General features: G+C 36.7%; 2 protein-coding genes across 2 annotated transcripts; both read left to right on the top strand.

Annotated features, from left to right (window-relative positions):
- The first annotated feature begins 1,570 nt into the window (after positions 1–1,570).
- Positions 1,571–1,997, top strand: LOC141401172 (larval cuticle protein 65Ag1-like). Its single transcript, XM_073981110.1, has 2 exons — positions 1,571–1,701; positions 1,787–1,997. Exons 1-2 carry the CDS (start codon positions 1,589–1,591, stop codon positions 1,983–1,985), a joined length of 312 nt encoding a protein of 103 aa, XP_073837211.1. The 5' UTR covers positions 1,571–1,588; the 3' UTR covers positions 1,986–1,997.
- Positions 1,998–6,569: 4,572 nt separating this feature from the next.
- Positions 6,570–7,024, top strand: LOC141401654 (larval cuticle protein 65Ag1-like). Its single transcript, XM_073981991.1, has 2 exons — positions 6,570–6,689; positions 6,770–7,024. The coding sequence occupies exons 1-2, from the start codon at positions 6,577–6,579 to the stop codon at positions 6,966–6,968; spliced, it is 312 nt and encodes a 103-aa protein (XP_073838092.1). The 5' UTR covers positions 6,570–6,576; the 3' UTR covers positions 6,969–7,024.
- Positions 7,025–10,701: the final 3,677 nt, after the last annotated feature.

The raw sequence follows: 10,701 nt of genomic DNA, 5'->3' as shown, positions 1-10,701 counted from the left end.
TTATGAAGCTAAAACCTTAAAAATACCGAAAATCGGGAGGTACGGTTCTATGGGGGCTATATGAAGGCATGGACCGATACCGACAAAGTTCTGGGGGAAAGTTTTATACCACCAACGTAGACTAAGTACCAAATTTCAGCCATTTTGGTGTGATAATGAAGCTAAAACCTTTAAAATACCGAAAATCGGGAGGTACCGTTCTATGGGGGCTATATGAAGGTGTGGAGCGATACCGACAAAATTCTGAGGGAAAGTTTTATACCCCTAATGAAGACTATGTACCAAATTTCAGCCATTTTGGTAAGATAATGAAGCTAAAACCTTAAAAATACCGAAAATCGGGAGGTACCGTTCTATGGGGGCTATATCAAAACGTGGACCGATATATCCCATTTTCAATACCAACCATCCTGCAATAAAAACTTCTGTACCAAATTTTGACTCTCTATCTTTAAAATTGCGAGCTGTATCTTGATTTCAACAGACAGACGGACGGACTGACGGACGGACAGACGGACATGGTCCAATCGACATAGAATTTTATGCTGATCAATAATATATATACTTTATAGGGTCTCCGACGAATATTTCGATGTGTTACAAACGGAATGACAAATTTAATTATACCCTCCATATGGTGGAGGGTATAAAAAGTCCACACTCATGGTTATAAAGGTGATTTTTTCAATGCGTTGCAACAGGGAAAACAGACTTAATATACCCTCCATACCTGATGTACATTACCGTAGCGGTTAATTACCGCAATTACTATATAATATGTAAGCGGATTTCATTATTTCATTTTGTTTGTGTGTAAAGAACTACTTGGTTTACAGGGATAATCCTATAGGATAGAATAACCCATCATGTGGTCCGTCCGTCTATAGCCCTGTCGTACAAATTTATATTTTGTTTATGGGTAATTGTATATTTCCTGCAGCATCAACTAAAATGGCTGAGGTAAAAGCGTACGAATGCGTTGGAAAACTATTCCCAGTTTGGCATTTTCTGCAACATAATATAAACGGATGATATAGGGTATCATACATTCGGCGCTATAGATCAAATACCTTATAAATTATTACATATTTTCACTTTTTATACCCAAAGAATTTACAAAAAAATCTACATTTCAGATATTTCTAGTTGTAAGTATTCTATTTTATATTTTTCTTAGCAAATCCATTAAAAATTCTTTAAAGAAAACAAAAATAGTTTGTCAAAACTTGTTTCCAAATTTAGATGTTATTTAATAAATAAACGTACATAAATATCTATGTATGAATGATTGTACATCATTGTTACTATACCATAGGCTCCTTCAAGGGCGGCTTATTTAAGCAAGTTCTTTACATCCATCAAAAAGTGAAGAAGAGCAACATTATAATCTAATCTAAAACATAAAAAAGCTTGGCTACATTTCAGATGACTAGCAACTTATTAAATTAATGCAAATTAAATATTTTAACGCGTTTCGAAGAAACAAACTAAAACTCAACAGTTTGCCAATCCACACTATAAATAGCCCGACAAGCGTCTCAGTAACAAGCACACAGTTTTCAAACTTTGAACTAAACAAACAATCAACATGAAATTCATCATTGTTTTCGCCGCCCTCTTCGCCTTGGCTTTGGCCGCTCCCTCTGATGTTGAAATTGTCAGAAGCGACTCTGAAGTTGGTCCTGAATCCTTCTCATTTGAGTAAGTGTCTCGAAATCATCCACCATCGACATTTGAAGCAGTATATTAACACGCATATTTCCACTCTTGTATTTTTTTTAAACAGTTCTGAAACCAGCGATGGTACCAAACATTCTGCTCAAGGTCAATTGAACAATATTGGTACTGAACAAGAAGCCATTGCTGTCCGTGGTTCTTACTCCTTCGTTGCTGATGATGGTCAAACCTACACCGTCACCTATGTTGCTGATGAAAACGGTTTCCAACCCCAAGGTGCCCATTTGCCCGTTGCCCCTGAAGCTTAAGATGTTTGATTGTTTGTTAAATTAGTTAATAAAAAAATGTTTTGTTTTTAACAAAAAAAAAAATGCATAATGTTGTTGCTTTATAAGGGTCCAAAAAACAAATCATTTAAAAAAAACCACGATCATGGTTGTAATTGTGCCTCAGAAAATATTCTTTAACAATCCACGCTCATGGTTGTAAATGTGCCTCAGAAAATATTCTTTAAAAAATCCACGCTCATGGTTGTAAAGCTGCCTCAGAAAATATTCTTTAAAAAATCCACGCTCAAGGTTGTAAAGGTTCCTCAGAAAATATTCTCTAAAAAATCCAGGCTGATGGCTGTAAAGGCGTCTCAGAAAATATTCTTTAAAAAATCCACGCTCATGGTTGTAAAGCTGCCTCAGAAAATATTCTTTAAAAAATCCACGCTCAAGGTTGTAAAGGTTCCTCAGAAAATATTCTTTAAAAAAATCCACGCTCATGGTTATAAAGGTGCCTCAGAAAATATTCTTTAAAAAATCCACGCTCAAGGTTGTAAAGGTTCCTCAGAAAATATTCTTTAAAAAAATCCACGCTCATGGTTATAAAGGTGCCTCAGAAAATATTCTTTAAAAAATCCACGCTCAAGGTTGTAAAGGTTCCTCAGAAAATATTCTTTAAAAAAATCCACGCTCATGGTTGTAAAGCTGCCTCAGAAAATATTCTTTAAAAAATCCACGCTCAAGGTTGTAAAGGTTCCTCAGAAAATATTCTTTAAAAAAATCCACGCTCATGGTTATAAAGGTGCCTCAGAAAATATTCTTAAAAAATCCACGCTCATGGTTGTAAAGTTGCCGCCGAAAATATTCTTTAAAAAACCACGCTCATGGTTGTAAAGGTGCCTCAGAAAATATTCTTTAAAAAAATCCAAGTTCATGGTTGCAAAGATGCCTCAGAAAATATTCTTTAAAAAATCCACGCTCATGGTTATAAAGGTGCCTCAGAAAATATTCTTCAAAAAATCCACGCTCATGGTTGTGAAGGTATATCAGAAAATATTCTTTAAAAATCTACGCTCATGGTTGTGAAGGTATATCAGAAAATATTCTTTAAAAATCCACGCTCATGGTTGTGAAGGTATATCAGAATATATTCTTTAAAAATCCACGCTCATGGTTGTGAAGGTATATCAGAAAATATTCTTTAAAAATCCACGCTCATGGTTGTGAAGGTATATCAGAAAATATTATCCACGCTCATGGTTGTGAAGGTATATCAGAAAATATTCTTTAAAAATCCACGCTCATGGTTGTGAAGGTATATCAGAAAATATTCTTTAAAAATCCACGCTCATGGTTGTGAAGGTATATCAGAAAATATTCTTTACGCTCATGGTTGTGAAGGTATATCAGAAAATATTCTTTAAAAATCCACGCTCATGGTTGTGAAGGTATATCAGAAAATATTCTTTAAAAATCCACGCTCATGGTTGTGAAGGTATATCAGAAAATATTCTTTAAAAATCCACGCTCATGGTTGTGAAGGTATATCAGAAAATATTCTTTAAAAATCCACGCTCATGGTTGTGAAGGTATATCAGAAAATATTCTTTAAAAATCCACGCTCATGGTTGTGAAGGTATATCAGAAAATATTCTTTAAAAATCCACGCTCATGGTTGTGAAGGTATATCAGAAAATATTCTTTAAAAATCCACGCTCATGGTTGTGAAGGTATATCAGAAAATATTCTTTAAAAATCCACGCTCATGGTTGTGAAGGTATATCAGAAAATATTCTTTAAAAATCCACGCTCATGGTTGTGAAGGTATATCAGAAAATATTCTTTAAAAATCCACGCTCATGGTTGTGAAGGTATATCAGAAAATATTCTTTAAAAATCCACGCTCATGGTTGTGAAGGTATATCAGAAAATATTCTTTAAAAATCCACGCTCATGGTTGTGAAGGTATATCAGAAAATATTCTTTAAAAATCCACGCTCATGGTTGTGAAGGTATATCAGAAAATATTCTTTAAAAATCCACGCTCATGGTTGTGAAGGTATATCAGAAAATATTCTTTAAAAATCCACGCTCATGGTTGTGAAGGTATATCAGAAAATATTCTTTAAAAATCCACGCTCATGGTTGTGAAGGTATATCAGAAAATATTCTTTAAAAATCCACGCTCATGGTTGTGAAGGTATATCAGAAAATATTCTTTAAAAATCCACGCTCATGGTTGTGAAGGTATATCAGAAAATATTCTTTAAAAATCCACGCTCATGGTTGTGAAGGTATATCAGAAAATATTCTTTAAAAATCCACGCTCATGGTTGTGAAGGTATATCAGAAAATATTCTTTAAAAATCCACGCTCATGGTTGTGAAGGTATATCAGAAAATATTCTTTAAAAATCCACGCTCATGGTTGTGAAGGTATATCAGAAAATATTCTTTAAAAATCCACGCTCATGGTTGTGAAGGTATATCAGAAAATATTCTTTAAAAAATCGCCGCTCATGGTTGTAAAGGTGCCTCAGAAAATATTCTTTAAAAAATCCACGCTCATGGTTGTAAAGGTGCCTCCGAAAATATTCTTTAAAAAATCGACGCTCATGGATGTAAAAATGCCTCAGAAAATATTCTTTAAAAAATCCGCTCCCATGGTTGTAAAGGTGCCTCAGAAAATATTCCTTAAAAAATCAACGCTCATGGTTGTAAAGGTGCCTCAGAAAATATTCTTTAAAAAATCCACGCTCATGTTTGTAAAGTTGCCTCAGAAAATATTCTTTAAAAAATCCACGCTTATAGTTGTAGAGGTGCCTTAGAAAATATTCTTTAAAAAATCCACGCTCATGGTTGTAAAGGTGCCTCAGAAAATATTCTTTAAAAAATCAACGCTCGTGTCTGTAAAAATGCCTCAGAAAATATTCCTTAAAAAATCAACGCTCATGGTTGTAAAGGTGCCTCAGAAAATATTCTTTAAAAAATCCACGCTCATGGTTGTAAAGGTGCCTCAGAAAATATTCTTTAAAAAATCAACGCTTATGGTTGTAAAGGCGCCTCAGAAAATATTCTTTAAAAAATCCACGCTCACGGTTGTAAAGGTGCTTCAGAAAATATTCTTTAAAAAATCCGAGCTCATGGTTGTAAATGTGCCTCAGAAAATATTTTTTAAAAAATCCACGCTCATGGTTGTAAAGGTGCCTTAGAAAATATTCTTTAAAAAATCCACGCTCATGGTTGTAAAGGTGCCTCAGAAAATATTCTTTAAAAAATCCGAGCTCATGGTTGTAAATGTGCCTCAGAAAATATTTTTTAAAAAATCCGAGCTCATGGTTGTAAATGTGCCTCAGAAAATATTTTTTAAAAAATCCACGCCCATGGTTATAATGGTGCCTCAGAAAATATTCTTTAAAAAATCCACGCTCATGGTTGTAAAGGTGCCTCAGAAAATATTATTTAAAAAAATCCACGCTCATGTTTTTGGAGGTGCCTCAGAAAATATTCTTTGAAAATCCACTCTCATGGTTATAAAGGTGCCTCAGAAAATATTCTTTAAAAATGCCTCAGAAAATATTCTTTAAAAAATCCACGCCCATGGTTATAATGGTGCCTCAGAAAATATTCTTTAAAAAATCCACGCTTATGGTTGTAAAGGTGCCTCAGAAAATATTTTTTGAAAAATCCACGCTTATGGTGCCTCAGAAAATATTCTTTAAAAATTCCACGCTCATGGTGCCTCAGAAAATGTTCATTAAAAAATCCACCCTCATGGTTGTAAAGGCGCCTCAGAAAATATTCTTTAAAAAATCCACGCTTATGGTTGTATAGGTGCCTCAGAAAATATTCTTTAAAAAATCCACGCTCATGGTTGTAAAGGTGCCTCAGAAAATATTCTTTAAAAAATCCACGCTCATGGTTGTAAATGTGCCTCTGAAAATATTCTTTAAAAAATCCACGCTCATGGCTCTAAAATTATTTCCTTGTGATTTAAGCGTAACCAAGCAGTTTTACACCGACAAGTTATTTCTGGTTGTTAAAACTGAAAAACTTTACGATTGTTTTTTGTAAATGTTTCGGAAGTAATGCGGAAGTTTTTTGTAAAAAATAAGTTTCTAAACTAATTAATTTTATTTAAATTAGCCACGTTTCTTTGGCGAACATAGAACATGCTCTTCATCTTCAATGAGATAAAACATTTATTAGCATTTAAAACTAGTTGCTGCGGATGCCATAGGGCATATCGAAATGGGATTTAAAGAATACCAAAAGATAGGCTGATGTATTAAAGACCGGTTGCTAAAAATCATTCAACCAACAACTATTCACGTAAACTATAGCATCTTGTTTTCCTGCTTACTGTGGAATGCTAGAAATCACCTTAAAACAAAACTTGTAGGTGTGAACTGGGATTTATGTTCGATTACAGCTGCTAACGACAGGGCAAGTCAGTTCATAATTAAAGACGAAAAACCTGTTTAAATCAAATCCATTAAAATGACAAAATCAAAGAACATGTAGATGAAGAAGATGTTTGCTTAGAAGACAATTTTTGTGGCTATAAAAAGTGTTGACTTCAGTGTCCATCATTCACACAACGCTCAACTAGCAAACTCAAAACAATCAACATGAAATTCATCATTGTTTTCGCTGCCCTCTTCGCCTTGGCTTTGGCCGCTCCCTCTGATGTTCAAATTGTCCGCAGCGAATCTGATGTTGGTCCTGAATCCTTCCAATATGCGTAAGTGCCTTAAAAGCTCATCCTCAACAATATCTGGAGCAGATAATTAATTTCAATGTTTTCTTGAATTCTTTCTCCAGTTTCGAAACCAGCGATAACACCAAAGCTGAAGCTCAAGGTCAATTGAACAATGTTGGTACTGAACAAGAAGCCCTTGCTGTCCGTGGTTCTTACTCCTTCGTTGGTGATGATGGCGTAACCTACACCGTCGAATATGTTGCCGATGAAAACGGTTTCCAACCCCAAGGTGCCCATTTGCCCGTTGCCCCTGAAGCTTAAGATGTGTGATTGTTGTTTAATTAGTTAATAAAAAAATGTTTTGTTTTTAACAAAAATTTTGGAAGCTGTTGTTACTTCGCAGTCATTGAAACAAATGGTGCAATTGAAAGAGAGAGAGAGGGAGAACAATACAATAATTTTGGTTGAACATTATCCAGTCACTTCATAAGTTAAACATCGTTTTTGCTGCAAGACTTCAATAGAGATGCTTAACGTTTACATTCCTTCGATAAATAGCTGTACCCTACGATATAGGCCTAATATTAAGCTACTTTTGTAAGGTCATAAACGACAGGTTTTGGGGTACTAATCTTGAGTTATGGCATGCGGTCCTAGGTAATGACCAGCAGGTTATAGCGCTGGCTGAGCAGAATGATAGCTCTACATTTTGCACAATCAATGAGAACGCCCCTACTGGAGAGTGTCATAGTTCGCCAGACATAACCATCGTGTATCTTCTGTGAAAATTAACGTCACTTGGTAAACCGCCGTATCTTCTGGGTCAGTCAATCTCCCTTTAATCGTCTCTATCAGAAAACCACCGCCCAACTTCATGTCCTCTGAACTCCACACATCCATCAGTCATGGGAAAGATAATTTACCTAGTTTTAGAAGGTTCACCAATGACCGCAGACCAACCCCTCTGAAGTTATGTTCCGTAACATCATCTCAGCTGTAGCCTTTCGCTATATACCTGCTGGTCGAATAACCGAAGTAATACCAAATTAACCAACAGAGGCGGCGGGACTAGCCCGTGATCACCAAGCCATTCCTAGTGACCTCCAGATTTAGGGAGCTGACACTGGAACTTTATTAAATCACTCTCGAACCCTGGATGATATGACCTCAGTCACGTCGGGCATCATGACTCGGATTGATCCAAAGAGGTGCGCAAGTTATTTTAATCAACAATTTTTCAAGTACATTGGAAGCGACAGTGGTGTTTCCCGCCGAGCAGGAACGACCACAATTTACAATGGATGACGTTGCAAATACCATTAGGAATGGGTATTCATCCAAAGCTTTTGACCCTGGTAGCATCTCCATGGGAATGATGAATTCGCTTGATGACCAGGGAGTTGAGAATCTCTCGGAAGTTTCTAACCTTTCGCTAGGCACTCACTTCGTGGCCCAAGTCTGAAAATTGGCAGGATGGTTCCGCTATTGAACCTGGGCAAGGATGTCAGCAGAGGTGAAGTGTACAGACGGTTTTTGCATTCCGTATCAAACATTCGTGGGGTTTTTTGTCCATCCAAGTATCGGAAGTAACTTTAATTTGACGATCATAGGTATGGGTTCCGTAAGTAGCACACCACTACAATAGCGCTACAGGCTATCTCCGTACATGTTAGTCAAGAACGCAATCAACAATAATAAAGGACAGTTTTGTTGAATTCTCAAAAGAACAACGAGCAGACTACTCTCCACCTAAGTTTGAAACTATATTAAGGGTGATCCAACTGGAGTTTTCCAACTTAGTTAAAAAAAAAAAAAACAGAAAATTCTAATTGAATTGAGAAATATTTATTATCATTAGACCCCGACTACGGACTAGACGGTCTGTCCGTAGAGTCCAATTTTCGATGTATCTACTGGTAACTGACAAATGGCACGCGAGATGTTTTGTCCCAAATAGGGATAGGTAATGGAAAGCAATAATCGATTTTTCGACTTTTCGATTTTGGTCTAAAACTAAAAATTCGATTTTTCGGCCACAAGAAAATCGATTATTCGATTTTCCCTCCAGCGAAAAGTCGACCACGATTTTTAGACTTTTAACTGCAAAAAGTCGACTAATCGATTAATCGAAAGTCGACTTACCTATCCCTAGTCCCAAAACCTGAATCACGAGCGGGTTTGTCCACACACACTTTCGACTTTACATATCTCCACAGGAAAAAAGTCTAACGATGTGCTATCACTCGATCTTGGTGGCCAATCGACCAGCCTAAAACGTGAAGTGTTCGCTTAAGAAATCCATTGATTGATGCAATGTGGGGAAGTAGCGTCATCTTGTTGGGACCAAAAGATCGCCGAGATCACTAGCTTCCTTTTCAAGCATCAAATACGTAGTCGCTATCATGGTCGCCATTGAAGGTTACGTTCTCACCGACTTCATCTTTCAAGAAATATACCATTGTTTTTTTCTGGATGAAGTGACACCTCTTGAATCCCTTTAGATAGATTTTAAGCCAAACGCAGCCACTTTCCTTGTTTACATACCATTAAGGCAGACGTGAACAAAATTTGGCTGGAACACACATTCCTCAAAGAACGTTAATTTTCGTAATAAAGTTGAGCGATTTGCAAACATTGTTCAGTCGAAAGTCTTTCCACAATGAAATGCCAAAGAATACTAAACAAAAACAACATGACAGCATGACAAGAATCACACGCTATCAGTAAAAAAAACTATTGAAAACAAGAAAAAAAGTGTCAGTCTGCTTTGCCGATAGATATATACCCTCAACCAATGTGAAGTGAAACTTTCACCTACGGACAGATCGAATGTATTTAAGGTCTCTTCAGAATTTTGTGGCCCTTTTTGGACATTTGAACTTGCCGAAAAAAATCTGGATTAGGAATTAACTGCACTAAGACACAAATGTTGAACTTTTGTGGGTGAGTTACCCTTAGGGAGGATTGATATGGGCCATTTTAGAAGTTGAACTAAATTTTGACAATATATTAGGATATCCAGAGTTTGGACCAAATTTTTTAATTTTTAAATATTGGGGAGAAGTACCGGAAGTTGTGCACCGGTATTGCCCCATGAAACTAAGTTTGGATATAATAGGACGAATACCAAATGTTGGACCAAATCTGTTGAACAGTTCGAGAGTTATCGTGCACTCTAACCGCCACATATGGTAACATAGGATTTTTACACCTTTCGGGTTGTTTTCCCAAGAAATATGAACTTGCCCCTGAAATAACTTTTACCGTCGTAATGGAGGTAGCGAATGCAAATCGCTTCAACAAACATCAAGGTGATTCGAGTGCAGGTCTTAAAGTGAACTTATCCGAAATTTTGTCTGAGAGGTACCAGAAGGAGTACACAATTATAGTCCATATTCGAATCTGATCTATATCTGGTAGATATAGTAGGATGTGTAAATTATGGACCAAATCGGTCACTCCCATCAATAGTTATCCTGCGCACAATTTTTCCGAAATTTTTGAACTTTTGGGGGGGAGGTACGTGAAGGAGTGAACCGATATGGCTTATCTTCGAACTTAAACTATCTTTGGACGAAATATTACTAAGGGCAAATTCCGAATCGGCAGATTCGTTCTAGAGTTATCTTGCGCTCCAACCACCTCACACGGTGTCATAGGGGTTTTTTGCAACTTTGATGCTATTTCCTCAGGAAGTATGGACTTGCCGCTAATGAAACTTGTACCGTCGTATGGGGGGCAGTGAATACAAATCAAAGCGATTCGAGAGATGGCCCTAAACTTAACTTTTCCAAACTTTTGTGTGGGAGGTACCCGAAGGAGTGGACCGATTGAGTCCGTATTAAAACCTTATATAAGTCTGGTACAAATTCCCATCTTCGAACTTAAACTAAGTTTGGGCGAAATATTACGAAAGCCAAAATTTGAACCGAATCGGTTCTTCCCTTCGAGAGTTATCGTGCGCTCCAGCCAGCCAGACAGACAGACGGACGGACATTGCTCAATCGACTCCAAATTGTCCGAAACACATTTCATCCAAACATACTTGGGGTCT

The sequence above is a fragment of the Musca autumnalis genome, unplaced genomic scaffold, assembly GCF_047663935.1.
Source record: "Musca autumnalis isolate F117 unplaced genomic scaffold, ASM4766393v1 scaffold_4, whole genome shotgun sequence".
Classification (NCBI taxonomy): Eukaryota; Metazoa; Arthropoda; class Insecta; order Diptera; family Muscidae; genus Musca; species Musca autumnalis.
This window is presented reverse-complemented; position numbering and strand designations above follow the sequence as displayed.

What these genes read in the sequence shown, in the direction of transcription:
- LOC141401172 (XM_073981110.1), top strand. Translation starts at nt 1,589, where the DNA reads ATGAAATTCATCATTGTTTTCGCCGCCCTCTTCGCCTTGGCTTTGGCC. An exon ending in CCTGAATCCTTCTCATTTGA is followed by an intron (nt 1,702 to 1,786) that starts GTAAGTGTCTCG and finishes TTTTTTAAACAG; the next exon opens with TTCTGAAACCAGCGATGGTA.
- LOC141401654 (XM_073981991.1), top strand. Translation starts at nt 6,577, where the DNA reads ATGAAATTCATCATTGTTTTCGCTGCCCTCTTCGCCTTGGCTTTGGCC. An exon ending in CCTGAATCCTTCCAATATGC is followed by an intron (nt 6,690 to 6,769) that starts GTAAGTGCCTTA and finishes TTCTTTCTCCAG; the next exon opens with TTTCGAAACCAGCGATAACA.